General features: G+C 46.5%; 1 protein-coding gene and 1 long non-coding RNA gene across 3 annotated transcripts; one reads left to right on the top strand and one right to left on the bottom strand.

The window, feature by feature from the left end:
- Positions 1-137: 137 nt before the first annotated feature.
- On the bottom strand, positions 138-7407 carry XPA (XPA, DNA damage recognition and repair factor). The gene is made up of 6 exons (XM_056325203.1): positions 7112-7407; positions 6628-6747; positions 4410-4515; positions 2621-2786; positions 1846-1963; positions 138-368 (listed from the first exon to the last, which is right to left on the bottom strand). The coding sequence occupies exons 1-6, from the start codon at positions 7269-7271 to the stop codon at positions 220-222; spliced, it is 819 nt and encodes a 272-aa protein (XP_056181178.1). The 5' UTR covers positions 7272-7407; the 3' UTR covers positions 138-219.
- A 1957-nt stretch (positions 7408-9364) lies between these two features.
- Positions 9365-15504, top strand: LOC130143088 (uncharacterized). Of its 2 annotated transcripts, XR_008819632.1 has the most exons (5): positions 9365-12047; positions 12147-12172; positions 12343-13055; positions 13962-14057; positions 14830-15504. It is a non-coding gene; the product is annotated as an uncharacterized LOC130143088 (long non-coding RNA). The 2 variants fall into 2 exon arrangements; XR_008819633.1 differs by lacking the exons at positions 13962-14057; positions 14830-15504 and adding an exon at positions 13142-13478.
- Positions 15505-17379: the final 1875 nt, after the last annotated feature.

The following is a 17379-nucleotide window of genomic DNA, read 5'->3' as shown; positions in this document are numbered from 1 at the left end:
CATATTAAGTGGAATGCCCACATTGAACTGTTAAAAACAAGTTTCATTCTACACCAAGATCTAGCTTAAAAGCCAAAGCTTACTGTTCTGTACAGAGCTTCTTACAACCAAGGCACATCACAGGATTTGGCAACAGCTTGTTCATAATTAGCATTTATTTGACTTTAATACAAAATACCATTTAAAAGATAATGAAATAAAGAAAACACAGATTAAACACTACATCTTCTCATAAGTTAACTCATGGCCACATATAGTACATGTCTTTTTATATGTATCTTCATCTATGTTTTTTTCTGGTCCATACTCATGTTCATGGATACTTGTTTCTTTCTTCCACAAACTACTCCTCACGGCACGGCGGAGTTCTGATGAGAAATAAAAGACATTTTTAAGATTTATTAAAATCTTAAATAATGGTTAATAAAACTCAGGCTAACCACCTTTCTGAGGACTACAGATGACAATCTGTTTGTTGCCTGTCTTCCCTAAGTTTTGGGTGAGAATCTGCTATTGCAAGAACAAGCTTTGACTTGCCTTGCAATCATCATCTTGTTTGCATGTTTTAAAGGGCAAGAACTACCCTGACACAAGTTGTCACAAGATCTCATGAGAGAAGATTTTAGTTCATCTGGACTAACCTGCCCACTGCCTTTTTACAGGAAGCCATTCAAAAGTACCCAAAAGAGGCACATGGAATGCAGAGTAATATTTTATAAAATAAAAAAAACCCCTCATTTGTTTTACATGACCAAGAAAGCGTACTTCTCATTCAGGTCACTGTAAGCCTCCCAAATGACTGTGCATTCTCTAAGCTTTATGCCCAATAATGTGAGTTGCCTCTGCAGCAGCCGCAGTGAAGTCAGCGGGTTTTCAAGAGAGCACAGGCTGGCAGCCTGGCAGCACAAGATATTATCCGGATGTTGCAAGTGGGTGGCAAGCATACCGAACAGCAAAGCGTAGTCACGTTGTGAGCCAAGCCGTTCAGGCTGCAAACTTTGTCACGTTAAGGCCTGTACTTGCGCTGAACTCTGGCATCTTGGCTACAGTCTGCTGCCAGCCCTTCTGTGTGCTGAACATCAATGGTCAAGACAGGGGGTTATTTGCTCAGTCTCCCATTCCACCTCCCCCAGATAATACCAGCACAGCCAGCTGGAGCGCTCTGCCTCTCTGAATACCAACCCAAAGCAAAGCATGGATGCTACGGGCAGCAGACATCATGACAAGCCACAGCTCTTGCAAAGAAACAAACACAGTCTTTTTTTTTAAAATTACTAATGCGTCTGTGCTGAAAGTATTTTTCAGAAGTTCTACCCATTAAATACTCCTAAATACTAACTGATCAGGCAAAACCAAGGATAATGAGCCCTAGAAACAGAAGCTGGGAATACTGCGAACAGAGAAAAGGCATTTTCTGGCTTCATTTACAGCTACTCCACCTGAATGCATACATATGCCAGAATTATAACCCACCTCCACAAAAATCCACACTCTCCACATGTCAGGAAAAGTAGCAGGATCAATCTATGGCACATGCTGGGTCATACCAAATTTAAAAGCACCATAATGAACATCATTAATTGAATTCTGTCACTTACATCATGCCCACAGGACAACAGGGTAATTCAGGTTGGATGTGCCCTCAGATCCCCAGTCCAACCCTCCGCCCAAAATAGCCAGCTATGAGGTCAGACCAGACTGCTCCAGTCTTACCCACACAGCTCCTGAAAGCCTCCATTTTGCCACACTGAAGATTTTCTAAATAATTTAATCAGATGCAGAAACGAATTCAAACAGAACTGTACTTTACTTCAGGTACTGCAGTATGTAAGTTTAACCCTTTACCTTTAACTTTCTTATCAAACTTCTTCTGTTTCATCTTCTCTCTGTTGTCACGGCGGAGCTCCTTTGCTTCTTGCAATGATTCTTCACTACCCCAGACTTCAAGAGAACGCTTGACTACCTACAGGATGGACATAAACGTGTTTCTTTTTCCCCTGAAACGACAGAAGTTAACTATTCTAACTCACAAATTTAATTTTTTTCCTACACATACAAAAGCCAACTCAATCTTGCCTCTGCCTCCCATCTGTCTCTGCTCTCGACTCGCCAACACTCCTTCCACAGTTAACAGGCAACATTGATTTTTAGTATCGGCTAGATATAACTTACGGAAGTTAAACCCAGCTCTGAAGCAGCATTCCTACAGAAGCAGCAAACAAGAAATGACAAGGCCCTGGAAAACCTACTTCTTTCCCCACTGCCCAAGGGCAGAGCTGTGTGAACCTGAAGCCACAGCTACAAAGGGCCACACACTGCAGCAGCTGCCACAAGCACTTCAGAGTAGCACTGAAAGGCCATGCACTTTGTGACCTCTAATTGTACAAACCACTGAGGCTGTGGTCCATGAACATCTTTAAAATGCTCTCAGGAATTTGGATCATGGCTCTTTAACTATACAGAAAATTTACACAAGCTACATGTAATGTAAGTGCAATATAAGTATAATGTAAGCTTTAACAAAATCCCTCAGAAATCAGAACTGAAGTGACACCATTTTGGCTACCAAAGTTCCACGAAGGTAAAAAAAGGTCTGAAACACTCTTAACAATTTCCATACCTGTAGTTTTAAATAAAGCTTCATGTCACCCCATCGCGAATTATGAGGGTTTTTCTTCACTATGAATCTGAGCACTGGTTCTCTCTTGTCTAAGTCACAGTCTTTGAGAAGATACTCTTCTTTTGCTTCTGTCCTTGTTATAAGCTTATGTTTATCTTCAGCATCTCTGGAAGATGTAAAACAATGATGAGAAAGCTACACCTGAAACCCACATTATTAACATCTAAATCCCCATTGGTTCTACCATTCCTGAAACACAGGCAAGCCCTCACCCTCTCCGTTTTTATGTATGCAAAAACTTTGGAAACCATCAACCTAGCTAAACTTTGGGATCAGTTTCCTGAAATGAAGTTTAAAAAATCTCCCATTTGAGCACACACAGGCTGAGACTTCTTCTAGAAGGGTTTTGCTTCTATTTCCTTATGAGAGGGAGTAACTGAAACTTAAGAGTATGAATTACTTTAGGCATTCACCTAGCCCAGATGCAATTCAAGAGGACAAAAGTACAAGCCTGACACATGGTCAAGAGAGAAAGAATGTGTAATCTGAGACAGGTCAGACCACCTGAGAATATACACACTCCATATGCTTCTAGATCCCAGAAACAACTAGCAATGCAGAGCACTCGTTTCTAAACGCCAGCCAGTAGGCAGAGAAACCACAAAATGAAGACCTTGAAACACTGCAACATTTATCAGGCAGATAGTGAAAAAGTGTAAACACAGCAGCATTTAAGTTAACGAAAGATTACGTTTACGCAACCCTGATAACCTGCACGAGCCAGAACAGTCTGCCAAACAGCAAGTGCTAGCAACAGTCACCAAGGAACTAATGCAAATGTAGCTTTACTAGAATTCAAAGTCCACAGTAAAAGCTAACGCACCGAGGAATCCCTAGCGTTCAGCTACAAGAGCTACTCAGTCTGAGAGGAAAACCGCTTCCAAGGCTCCTAGCGCTGTCCTTAACGTCCCTTTTCCACCCATCTTACCTTCAAGAGAGCACTTTGCCTGTAACGACTGTGAACTGCCTACAGCATGTGCATACCCAGACCGCACCCGGGAGAAAGCAGGGAAGCTCACAGAACAAACTCCTAGCTGCAATCTTCTCCCCTCCCCCCACCCCCACCCCCCCATTCATTCTTGCACTCACGGGTACTTCGGTCCCTTTCATTGCCCTGGTTATTCTGAGCTGTGGGAGCCTCTCCTGTATTGGAGCGGGCTGCCTGCCTCCCGCTCAAGGTCGAGCTGCTGCTCACCCTGCGGCTCGGCCGGCCACCTCCCGTGGGCTCCTGCCCTTTGGCTGCCACCCTCCCAGCCCCCGGCCCGCTCCCGCCGACCAAAGTACCAACTCCACTCGGGTTAACGCACTGGGACTGCAAGTAACTCTCCTAATCTTACCTCACTCTACCTCAGAAAGCAGACGCTCTTGCGTTCTGTCAAGTTTTTCAAGCTGCTCGAGTCTGCAACCAGACAGTAATCCCCAGGCTGACGAACACACCAAACTGCCCCCCCCCGACATCGGGTTCCCCAACATCATGTAAAATAAAAATCTACTTGTCCCCCCTATGCTAAGCCAGGCTCCTGAAACAATGCTCCTGTTCTTCACCCCCATAATGGAAAATACAAGAGACTATCAGTCGACTTCCACTTACTTCTTCAGTATTAAGTTACTGAAAAATGTCTCTTTGCTGACAGCCATTTTAATTACACAGAATTATTTTAATTAACTAAATTATAGCCAGCAATCTTTACATAAAATAAAGCTTCCCCCTCCTGATTATTTGTAATACCTGCAATTATCACAGGTCGCCCAATCAAAGTGCTGCATAAGGTAGGAATCCATGAATTCTTTGCCACAGTCTCCACAGATGAGATAGTCAAATTCTAGTACGGGTGCTAATGGAAAGAAGTTGGTTTTTTTTACTAACTACCACGTTAAAAAGCAAGCATCTGGAATTGGTATTACAGACAATTTTACTAAAATTTACATTATATTCTCATAGTATTTTTTACAGACTAGTTTCACTCCTCTTTTTAAGTTTTCCAGAAAGATACAGTACAAACTCAAACCCGGTATCATACAATCCCATCTCTGCTGGTGTTATTTCTGTTCTTGCTGGAAGGTTCGCTGTATTAAGTATTGGATTTCAACATTCAAATGCACACATTTGTTTCGACTTAGCCATTGTTACAAAAAAAAAAAAAAAAAAAAAAAAAGCAGTCCTCGGCATTTCCCCATAAAGTGCTTCATATCCCCTCCTACAGCTTCCCTCCGTTCCGGCCCTCCATAATACGTCCCCGATTCAGAGAGGACGCACAGGCAGTAACGGAAGGAAGCAGAGAAAGGGGATGCAGTTCGAAGAGGGTGGGCTAGAGCAGGAAGCAGTACCGGAGCTGCACTGGCATCATAGTCCTCTCAGCTCTGCTCCAGTTTTTTTCCTAGCTCAGCCACACCTGCCTCTCCCTAAACGAGCTCGATGGAGGCCTGGGGCGGTTGGCAAGGCTCTTGTCCATTCCAGCTGGCAGAAATGGAGGTGGATGGCCAGAGAGCTGCTAGGAGTGGAATGGGGATGGAGCTCCACTACAATCCTCTCCCCAAGCCCTCTCAGCACTGCTCCAAGCCCAGACTCATCCCAGTGCCGGCCATCACTTCTGGCCGAATCCTCGCCGGGTAGATCACCTCCAGCGTCATCGCCATCTGCTTTACATTCCAAGGGACGCCAAGAAACACCGATTTAGGTAACCGCGGCTACAAGGAATGTTCCTTTTAACAGTAACATTGTAGTTCTAGCAGAAAATTAACATTTTTATACAGTTTCACGAACTGAAAATGAGGTAATACTGCAGAATATTAACAATACCTGAAACAGAAGATTAATGCTTGGCATGCAGCACCATACATTTTTAATTGCGTTTGCATTTATAGCAGGTTCGATCTAGCAAAGACGACATTTTATGCCAATTCAGTCCTGCTACCGACAGTGGGATTCTTAGTACTTCACATAGTCATGCTCTTACATCACATTTCATCATTTAAGGCAGTACTCCCGAACGTGGAGACGTTTTATTAAGACAATGACATTATGAATTACACAGCAAAAATACCCCCAGTGCACAGGCATCCCACACCTACTAAATTTATTTTTAAACATTAACCCCTCAAAAAAAGGAGGGCTGCCAGTTGTTTACACTCTTAACGAAATCTGGTGGCGATTTCTAACAAAGAGATACACTGCACCAACAGCCCCGCAGCTGATTCAGAGCAGAACAAAGCAAGACAAAGGCAATCCCAGAGAAGAAAGTGAATCTATTTTGGGATCCTTACTTCTCCATTTGCTTTTTGGAGGCACAATATCACAAGACCGTATGTTGAAATCCTCCACCAAACGATCAGCAACTTGGCGTCAATACCGTTTTATAACGATAAAAAGCTGGCACTGCAGCAGTGCTCTGATCTTGGCATGCACGGTATCAACCTCAAAATCCCCAGAACCGACGAACCCGCGAAAATTTACACTTATTTTGGTCTTAAAATTCAAATTCCCGAAATAAATGGTAGAAATAAACGTTTATCGAGGAAAAGAGAATAAAAAGAAAAAAGAAAAAACGTGCTATACCCAAGGGCATTGACTGTGTCCTACTTCCGCGGCTTAAAATTCTTCATTTTTAATTACCGCGTATTTGCTAGCCGCTGTAATGCTGAAAGAATCGGACGCGCCAGAAATCGAGCACATGCAGAAAGACGGGCTGGGAGGGAAGGGGGGGTGGGGGGGAAGCCGAAAAAAAAAGATGGAGAAAGAAAGGGGGTGGAAAAAAAAAGCCCGGGAAAAAAAAAAAAAGGCGCCCAACCCGCCCCGCTCGCTCAGCCCGAAGGCGGCTCGCTGTCGCCCCCGCGCCTTCCTGCCCTCCCCCCCCGGCCCCGGCACGCGGCGCCGCCCCCCCGGCGCCCCAGCCGCCCCGATACCCCGCGCCGCTCCCTCCGGTGATTTTTTTTGTAATTTTTTTTACCGGGGGGATGCACGATCTTCTCGGCGGCGCCGGGCTCTTCCTCCTCCTCCTCCTCCTCCTCCAGGAAGAAGCCCCCTCCCGTGTCGACGACCTTGGGGGGGGCCCGCGCCCGCACGCCGCCTGCAGAAGACAAACGAGCCGCCGCGTTAGCGCGCGCGGCTGGGGCCGCCGCCGGCAGGGGGCGCGCGCGCGCTCCCCCGCGGCGCGAGGCGGGGGGCCGCGGCGCGCACGAGGGGCCCCCCCCTCCCCCCACGTGGGGGGAGGGGGGGGAACCTCGCGCGCCGCGGCTTCCCCCCCACCCCCACCCCCCCTTCCCGCTCCCTCTCCCCGCCGCCTCCCGCCTAACGGCGGCGCAGCGCCCCCCCCCCCCCCCCCCCCGCCCGTCCGTCTCCGCGCCCGTCTCCCCGTCTCCCCCCCAGAAAAAAGATAAAGGGCGCGGGGAGCCGCCCGGCGAGGCCGGGCCCGTCCGCCGCCGCCATCCGACCTGCGGCAGGGTAGGGCCGAGCCGCCAGCCGCGCCTGCCGCAGTGCCAGCGCCCGTTGCCGGTTCCGCTCGATCTTCGCCAACGCCGCCGCCGAGAGGGGCGGCCGCTCGTCTGCCGCGCCCGAAGCCTCCTCCGCCGGGGCCGGAGCCGCGCCCGCCATGGCGGCGGCTGAGGCGCGGAGCCCCGCGGATCCCCCCCGCTCCGGCAGCGACGGCTCGCCCTTCCCCTCGCCCAGCCGCCGCCGCACTGCGCCTGCGCAGAGAGGGAGGCGGGGGAGGGGGCGGCAGGGGCGAGGCCCCCCGAGCAGGCGCGTAGCCGCCGCCTCGCCTCCCCGCACCGCCACGGCGGGCCCCGCCCCGCCGCCGTGCCGGGGGTGCCGGGAAGCGCGGGGGGAGGGGCGCGCGGGGGCTGGGGGGGCGGGGGCTGCGGCCTGCGTGGCGCCCGGCCACGGGGGGCGGGGGGCGCCGCCCGGCCCTGCCCGGGGTGGGGTGGGGGGCGCCCGGGGGGGAAACGGGAGAGGGGGGGCGGGCCGGCCGCGGCGGGGTGGGGGCCGGGGGTTTCATCAGTCCGGCGGGGCGGGGTGGGGGAGGGGGCGATGACCCTGCGATTTCCGAGCTGGGCCGCGTGTGCGGTTTCGAGCGCTTTCTGCACCAGCCCTGGCGCCAGACTTGAGCAACCCCGTTTGGGAAAAAAAAAAAAAAAAAGCCGGCACCAACCACCGCCCCGCGCGGCGGGAACTCCCCGGCGGCAAATGCCCCTTTGTCCCAGCGAAGCCGGCCCAGCCCGGCCCGGCGGGCGCGGCGCTGCCCCTGGCCCGGCGGGGCATGGGAGCACGCGGGCCCGGCCCCGCTCCGTCGGGCTCGGGCTCCCGCAACGCGCGCGGCCGCGGCCCCGGGGGAGGCGGCGGGTCCTGCCCGCGCCGGGTCCCTGCCCGCCGGCCCCGCGGCCTCCGCCACGTTCTCCCCCACAGAAGGGCACCGTCCCCCCGCCGCGCCCCGAGCGGGCACCGGGTGTCGGTCCCCCACACCCCCACCGCTGCCCCCCGGCGTGGCGCAGGATCCAGGCACCAACGGGATACATGGAGCCCGCAGCCCGCCTCAGCGCCGAGCGACACTTAAATGGCTTTGTCATGCAAATGTGGCTCTAAGCCACTTTCGTGTAAAGCCAGCTTAGCGGGCAACAGCCGGCGAGCGGGGCCCGTCCTTGCCGCGGCGGAAATGGAGGCATTGCTGCAGAGCTTGGCTCCTGCCTCCATTGCGAACCGCCGTGACCTGACGGTACGGAAGGCACCCTTCGTCCCCAACCTCGCCCACCCTTCCCTGTCACTGCGATAACTGCCGGCACTCCCCTGCTGCCCCCGGGGGATCCCCCCAGCCCGAGCCACCCCCAGCCCGAGCCACCCCCAGCCATTTACCTGCATAGGCTCTTCTCTCTGCGGCGTCGGAAAAAACATTTTATTTCTTCAGCCGGCTGCCCGCTCTTGGTATTAACTTGCAGCAGCAGCCAGCAGAGTGTGCTGTGAACGCTGCGAAAAGGACGTGCTGCTTCTGGGAATTGGAAAAAAAAAAAAAAAAATATATATATATATCTCTGTCGTCAAACGCAGACGAAGACATTTTAGGCGGTTCAAATATTTGCATGAGCGGTAGGCAGTTCCTGCTGTCAAGTAAAATAGCCCTCTTGTCACGGATCACAGAACCTCTTCCTTAAACATGAACAACCAAGCCCTACTAAACTGTATGCTTCCAGCAAGATTGCTCTGCAGTGTTTGCATAAAGCTGGAAAAGCGCCACAGTGAACATGTCCAAGAGTCAAGGAGAAGGGTCTATAACACGAGGTATTCAGTAGATGAAAACATAAATTGTGGTCCTGGCCTACGGGAAGCAGCTTATGAAATGGCACAGTATGAGCACATGTTTCTCCAGGCTCTTCCCCTCGGACTTACTGACGGTGCAGTTACAAAGAGGTTAATAAATACATTTCAAATAAGTAAAATAAAAGTAGTTCAAAGCAAAGCCTTTACTAGATGACTTGCAAATCAAATTGTTTGCTTGAAAAGCAAACACACGTATGTCTGGACTCCTTATTTTATGCTAATGCCAGTCTTTTCTCCCTTGTTCTGTGGGAGTGGGAATTCAGGGAAGAGTGAACTTTAGAGTTGTGCTTGGGGGTTAACAAATAGTTCTGTATTATTCACAAACCAAAACCAAAACTGCGTGCGTCAAAGTGAAGACCCTGTGTAAGGTTTTTTTTCCAAGGGCAGAACGACTTGGTTACTAATCAAGCAAACTGGAATTAGGATTAAAAGGAAGCCAGAAGATACAAACAAAAGCAAATTCAGAGGCAAGGCACTCAAGCGAAATTGACACTGGATCGCAGCTATCTGTGCAGTGCAACTAGTGCATTATGAAGTGAAACTGTTTTAGAAGCATACTAGAGGTTTTCTTCTATTTCTCAGGGTCAGTCTGGCTGGGTAATCACAGGAGAATATTCTCCCCGGGTCTGCTTCAGGCTAGAATGAATCACATACAGTGCTCCTAATTTTCATGGTCATGGGAAGGTAATAAAGCTAACAGCTATGCATTAGCAAGGGGTTACAAACTATCTCATATGCTCTCCTCTGGTCATGCGATAATGCTCATGTTTAATATTAAACCCACAGGGCTTAGTGGGGGCACATGAGTTAATAATAGTGGTATCTGTGTTCTAGATAGTTTTTCAGGTGCTGTATGCCAAGTAATACTTGATATTACTTGGCTGTTGGTAACCGTGTATTAAAAAGTAGCTGTCGTTAATTGGCAAGTGTAGACATGCATTATTTCATAGCCACAGAGAACAGCATCAGTGAGTAGTTGTGCGCAGGGAGGCAGCTATGCAGTGCTTGACAACTCATCACTCTTAGAGGAAAGGATGAGCAGCAGAATGAAAATGTTTGCTGACTCTACAAAACTTTTTTAAGGTAGCAGAGGTGAGGGTCATCTACAAAGAATGTGGGTGACTAGGCAGTAAAAAAAGTCGATTAAATACCGGGTAGATAAATGCAGGATGTTGCATGTGCAGAAACCAAGTCCTAACTTTACATAAATGATAGCGATACCTGAACTGGTTGCTGCTACAGGGGAGCGAGACTTTGCATATGTGTGGCCTGCGTAAACACCAGTTTGGTGTTTGGAAAAGCAAAGCACATTTTAAGGAAAGGGACAAGGAACAAAACAGGGACCTATTTATGACACTCCACAAATCCACGTTGAGCTCGTGCCAGGAGCACTGTGCCTGGTCAGGTTTCCTGCTTCTTGGGAAATACTGGAACTGGAAAAGGATAGCAAGGATGCTCAGCTGCCTGTCTTTATGTCCCGTGAAACAACTGAGTAGGCTTGGGGTTTTCACTCAGAAGAATTTACTTACGGAGGATGTGCCTGAGGCCTGTCACATCCTAAGTAACTTGGAGAGGGTGAATGGCATTTGACTCTTTGAGCAGAAATCATCAGATCTGCAGTGGTGGGAGCCAGGCTCTAACCAAACAAGCGAGGTGGTTCTTTGTGCAGTGACATGGGGTTGGATGTGTGCTGTGCCTTTCAGAACGACACCATGGGCACAGGGTGTCGCGCTGGGGTGCAGGAGAGGTTGGCCAAATGTTTGGAAGAAGGCTGTGTTGAGAGTTCGTGAACAAACACCCCCTCAGGCTCAGGAAATCCCCAGAGCTGAAAGCAGTTGGAGGCTGTGGGAGTGTTGCAGAGGAGGTACCATATATTTGCCTTGTTTTTTCCTCCTCCCTTGATGTTTGCCGGTGGCCTGTGGTGGAAACAGGACGTTGGACTGAATGGGTTCTTCACCCAAGGCAGTACACCTCTTCCTCCTCAGTATTCACAGCTAATCACACTGTAACTGATGCTTAAACACCTGGAGCCACATAATAACGTGTAAGCCTGTGTCATGGGGTCTTTCACACCAGATTCTATGCTCATCTATACCAGGATTTACTTACAGAGCATCTGCTGTGCTGTGTATTTCCACTTCACCTCACGATACAGTTATTTTTCCATGTCCACAAAGCCTTGATAGCAGTCTGCATACACTTGCATTGCAGTTGCACACCTATAACCAAACCACTTTTTTGTGCTGCCTCAGTAAAAATATTCACTCCATGAGAAACAGATCTAACAGTGTCCTACTTTTCTGTGGGGTTGTCTTTTGAAGGGAGCAGCTGTGGAGCAAAGTTTCTTTACTGCTCTCCCCCCTCTCCCTCTGCTTCTCCCTCTCCCTCTGCCTCTCCCTCTGTTCGATGGTTTGGGTAACAGCATCAGTTTTAGCCACATTTGAATTCTGTAGCAGCATCTGACCAGCCAATGCAGACAGGCTGTTGGCTGCTGCCTCTTAGCATGACTAAGACGTTGGATTTTGTCCAATGATTTCAAATGGTTTTAAGGGAGAGAACAGTTCACTTGCATTCTCAAGGGTGAGAAGCAAAATATACCATGCCCTTTGCAATTATATTTCCATCAGGTTTTTAGTCTGATACACCCATTTCTTACGTTACCTTAAATAAATAAGTGGCAAAGTATTGCTGTCTTCTTGGTGAAAAAGAAGCATGTGACCTATGAAAAACGAAGGGAACTTGTTAAAACCGGAGAGTACACCTGCTTGGATTTGAATGTTCTCTTTCTGAATTCAGCTATAGCCCATGGATCAGAGATATGCGGTGAATCATCCTGTCGGACAGAATGGGACACGCAGAGTAAATTAAGTTTGTCATCTCTCTGTGAGATTTTCTCATTTGCTCACTACCTGTAGGAGGGGATTTTCATAGTAATGTGACCTGTCTTCATGCTCCATTTATCATCTCCCAATTGATGTATATAATCTTGGTTGAACAGATAGATAATGGAGGAAACACGTAAAGTGTTGAATGCTTGAGCAACAGATCTGAAAAGAACAGGTAGGCAAGGACTGAAGTGCAAATGTTTAAAGACAAAAATTGGCATTCTTCCCTGACAGGAGATCTTAATGCAAGTTTGTTATTATATTCTTGTTGCAGGAGATGACAGGATGTGAAATTACAATGTAAGTATCTTTCATTTACTAGCATTGTACATGACTTTTCTGTTTTATTACTTTTACTGAATAGGACTTTAATATGTTTTCTTTTAATATCAATAGAAAATATTGGTTTCACATCTGTGAACAGGAAAATGTCAAGCATGATGAAAAAATGCTGCTTTTTACTCTTTCAGAGATCACCACAAAGCTGGCTGCACACCTTTGTTGTTGTTGATTGGCAATCCAGAAAGACAAATCCTCTTGCACTATTTTACCAGGAAAATCACCTTTCTTTTCCATGCACAAGAAGAATGCGAAACTGTGGCAAAACAAGCATGTTCTGTAACTGCGGCCTAGCAGCCTTTGGCAATTCGATATCTTCAGTACAAAGAATAAAAACATTGTAGGAAAGTATGCATTTTTTCCTGAAGCTAAGGTACTGGGAGGTTTTTCTTGCCCCACTAATGGCTGGTGGAGGAGATGGTGTGGAAATGGGTCTGAAGACCTGTCTCAAGTGTCAGGAAGTTCAACTTTTGGGGTCTCGGGGCTTTTTTCCCAAACACGTGAGGCTTGTCGTGTGGATTATTCACATACCACGTAAGAGGGATGTGTGTGTTGGCAGATTTTTCCCCCCTTCTCAGTATTCCTGACTGACCGGTTATTTAATCCATGTGAGAATCTTTCCTGTAGCAACTTAGAAGCATTAAGAAACTTTGTCTAATTTTTTAGTCATTTTTTCTTTCTATTAAAAGGATCTCAGGCATTTCTGAGACAGAAAACCAGTACATCATCTGTTATACTAATCTCCGAGACATGAGATGTAGCCGTATTGATGGTGAAAGGTTGAGTGTTCTGGAGAAAAGTGTAAAATTCTGGTCTTCCTGAAGTGTTTAAGGAGCTGGGGAATGTAAGTATTTAAAAAGAAATTCTTCAGATTTCTGCTTTGTATCATTCAATGTATTATACCTTTTTTTTTTATTTTTTTTATTTAAGCCATACTATAAAGGGATTCTTCTTATGATTGCTTCCAAGTCAGCCTGAATTTTTCCTGTATGCAGAGTAGCTGGAACAGAAAGCTGTGAAACAGCTGACAAAGTCTGCTGTAGCAAGAAAATATGTCCCAGTTACCAAGATTTAAGCAAGATGTATCTGTTCCGGTACTCGCCAGTCTCTGCAAAACATTTTCGTGCCATTGTCCACAGGTCTGATTGTATCTCCTGCAGAATTTGGCTTCCTAGTGTTAGCTGCAATCGTGTGATGAGAAGTCCATCTTGCAGTGCTGCACCTCCAGCCCCCTGTCCTGCTCAGGAGAGACACCACCAGGAACTGCAGCCAGAAGGATGATGTGGAGTTGATCTTAGTGACTGGACCATGCATTGTAGGTCCACACCAGCCAGCCTGCAAGGGAAATATGGAGCCAACTAGGAATGCAGGACCAGTGGGAGGTACCTCTGAGGGACTATGGGACTATGCTGTCAACAGCATGTGAATCTTGAACGTAATCTGAATGTATCCTCTCAACATGATCAGCAAATAACTTCTGATCAGGGTCTTCACTTGCTACCTGGATTCCTTCAGTTCATTCATTTTTTTGTCTCTGGGGTTTTGTTTTCTCTAGGGGAGAACTTGGCTTGGTATGGCCTGAAAGAATAGCAGTGACCATAATGATTTAACATGCAGATTTAATTGATTTCTCTCTTGGAACAGGGAAAAGTGGGTTCCAAAGGTTTTAATACCCCTGGTTTAGTTGAAACTGTTAATGAGTGAAGGAAAATGAAAAGAGTTCCTGATGCCTCTAACTTCTTTCCTACAGGTTTGAGACATACACTACATTCCTGTGTTAATTCCCCTTCATCCAAATGTTCCTGGTTATTCTGTTCAGATCAGACTTTCACACAGCAGCAGCAAGGTAAAGCCAGATCCTCCCATTTGTTTTTGACACTGGTTTGTGCTCTTTCAGAATTGGTTTTCTTTGTGGTGTAAGTACGCTGAGCTTTGCCTGTTTGCTGGAGCCCTTTTACTGAAGTGCATGGTATGTCTGGTTATTGCCTAAAGCTTGGGAAGTAATTTCTGAGGAAAAATTAAAATGAGGGGGAGGGGAAAGAGGTTTTTTCTCCTCCTGATTAGATTTGGGATCTTGTTAGTGATCTAGCAACATGGCACTTTTGCTGCAGCAGGAGACTTGCATCTCCTTGGTTTTCACTCAGCCGCAGTTTTAGTTACAAAAGAGGTCAAAGGCTCCTGTTTTTCAGCATCCTCTTTGAATTTGGAGGCAATTAAATGGTTCATAGCTGAGGGAAAGCATCCTCACCCGTTTAGGAAAGCATCCTGTCTAGATCTGGCAGCCACCAGCCACTGCAGCCCATGGACCACCGCTGCTGGCCCGTGCCGGAAGGACATCTTAGCTCTGCCACCAGCTTGGATGTGCTCTGTCCCTCTGCTTAAACTCAGCCAGCTTGGACCTTGACCTGTCAAGTTTTGGATCTTCTGCAAGTCACATTTTTTCATTCCCCCCCCCCAGTTTTGGTTTTTTTTCTGTTTTTTTTTCTGGGTTTTTTTGGTTGTTTGGGTTCCCCCCCCCCGAGATTTTCAGGAAGTTCTGAATGATACACATTTTTGTAGGTTATATTTGAACGGTTTTTTATGAGTTTCAAATCTTCTTCCTCCCCCCTCCCCCCCAGCTTTTCTGAGAAAACAAGAAAACCAGTTGGCGAAGTCCTGGCAACGTGTCATGAATTCATTAACTTTTACTTCGATGTCTACCAAAGTCCAAAAGTGCTACCGGTACAAATCATCTCCAGCATCCATGGACTTGGACTGTTTATGTGCACTAGCCACTCCATTTCTTCTCTGAGCATTGTAATTTCTCATGGTACATTCAAAAGCACTGAATGCTTTATCCCAATTTCTTTATTTTCTGAGTCTGTCTCTCCTGTTGTCCATAGGATTGGTCTCCTGGAACATTTTAGTGCTGTGACACACAGCCTCAGTTTCTGCTGTAATACCATGATAATTTCAATACTTGCATTTTTTCTTTCATCATTTCATTAATTCACTTGATACTGTGAAACTTGATTTCTTGCCACTGCTTACCTTTCCCAAAGTGATCACTCCAAATCACACACTGCAGTAAACTTCTGTACAACACAAAATTATCTTAACTTAGGCAGAATCCTGCTTTTAAAGTTTCTCACACACAACATCAATCCTCTTGACTCATATGTTTATGTGGCAAACCCCAGAGGACCTACCCAGTAAGTAGTATGTTCTCATAGTAGCAAATAACAAGAACTTTACTTGATAAATTAATCATGCAATAGAATAATTAAATAAAGACCAGTGTGATACTAATATGATATGGCAAATTGTTGTGCTGTGGTACATGTCTAGGAGGTGTGTCTGGAAATTAAATGCAGGCAGAGCACGCTTGATGGCTACTTGGCATTTGAGCTATTCTTCCTCATCTTTTGCTTCTGGAAAGACTCAAACCATCTGTCCCTTACCTTTGACAGTTTCTGATGCTGTAACTCCTGCTTAGTCTAACTAAAGCTAACTTGGCCGAAGATGCTGTAAGTTACTCATACATTCCAACCTAGTACTTATGTTCTAATTCTGGTTTTAAGTTTAATGATTATCAAGATACTCATTCTATAGTATCTTATGGTAAATTCTGTACTTAGGGATCTTTGAAAAGCTATGATTAAATGGGAAGTCTACATGTTCCATGATTGCTTCAGAGAACTGCAACAGATCTGTAAGGATCAGTATATCACGACTGCCTTTTACAGCAGCCACATTGCTTTCTCCTCAACACATCATCTTTATGCGGCTGTACATTAATTCCATTCTCTGTTGTAGTTTCTACTAAGGTCCCTGGTATGGAGACCAAACTTACTGCTCTGTCATTTTTTTGTATCCTTCCTGAGAGTTTCCTGAACAGTTCTGAAAACTGCAAAAATAAGAATTATTTTGCCCTAAGCTACAAAAAGTGTTCAAGTATTTTTATTAAACGCATAACATTTTTGGTGAATAAACGAGGTAAATCTTTGCACTGTGTCTGTTGGACTGATATAGCGTGAATAGCATACAGCGTGTTCATATGCATATTTTAATAAACTTTCTGGGTACTCTCTGTGCATGAGAAGGCAGATACACTAACGGCTTGCTTAAAAACATTTAATTAAAGCCTCTGATAATGGCCAGTAGAGGGTGCTCTTATTACTGGTCCATGAATGCCGTTGGACTTCGTTCCTCGGAGTTCCTGGGACAACTAATTGTAAACACGATAAAAACTTAAGTGAATTCGTAATAAGTGGAATCTTGCTAAGTTATTTGGAATCAGCCATAAAGCTGGGTTGTCTAATCCCCACCTGGTTGCGCTTTCCTCTAATTTGACGCTAAGCCAGACAATATCTTCAGTTACACAGCTCCACTTTAATGCATTGTGTTTTTTTGCGTTAACACAGCTGTAAGAATAGCAAGAGTTTTCATTTAATTCCGTTACAAGTCTCCCACCTACGAGGTACATGTTAAAATGTTTCATATTTGATACAGAAGTCAATAGCTCTTTTCCAAAAAGAAGAAGGATCTCAGTGTTCAGTACCACAGATACTGTGGCCAAGTTTCTGCACTGAACGACATGCTGCAAAAGGACTTGGTTGTGTTTTCCGTCTTGTTAGCGCTTCATTCACTAAAACTGGATGAGTAACTTACTGCTCCATGTTCAAAGACACCTCATTTTCCACGTCCCAGAATTTATAATTTTTTGGTGAGTTGTATGCTTCTGTTTCCCTGTGTGTAAAATGAGAGTGTATCCATCTTGGTTTTAAAATGCCACTTAGATTCCTAACAGGGAGCGGATGCAATTCCTACTTGACTGCCAGTTAGTGAAATACATGTCTTAAACACAATTCAATACACAGGTAAGCCACTTTGCTAACGTGGTTTCAAATGCAATGATCAGACTGCTGTATTTGCACACACTTCACTAATCTTCTGTGGCAGTTTGTGCTGACACCATAACAACTTCCAAGCAGACCACCCACCCTGCAGCGCAGGAATGCTTTTTACACAATGGACAGACCTTTGGGTTGTTTCCTTTTTTTTTTTTTTTTTTTTTAAATCCTGTTCCTCTGAATCTGCCGTTTATAGAACAATAGATGCAAATAATGGTAGCAACGTTCATGCTGCTGACAAAAGAGCATCGAGACTAGAGGAGGGAATTTTGCCTC

The sequence above is a fragment of the Falco biarmicus genome, chromosome Z, assembly GCF_023638135.1.
Source record: "Falco biarmicus isolate bFalBia1 chromosome Z, bFalBia1.pri, whole genome shotgun sequence".
In the NCBI taxonomy this organism is placed as follows: Eukaryota; Metazoa; Chordata; class Aves; order Falconiformes; family Falconidae; genus Falco; species Falco biarmicus.
This window is presented reverse-complemented; position numbering and strand designations above follow the sequence as displayed.

Excerpts from the sequence above, each read along its gene's own strand:
- XPA (XM_056325203.1), bottom strand. The coding sequence starts at position 7,271 with ATGGCGGGCGCGGCTCCGGCCCCGGCGGAGGAGGCTTCGGGCGCGGCA. Across the intron at positions 6,748-7,111 it reads TCGGCCCTACCCTGCCGCAG|GCGGCGTGCGGGCGCGGGCC; the intron begins GTCGGATGGCGG and ends TGTCTTCTGCAG. Across the intron at positions 369-1,845 it reads GTTTGATAAGAAAGTTAAAG|AACTCCGCCGTGCCGTGAGG; the intron begins GTAAAGGGTTAA and ends ATTTCTCATCAG.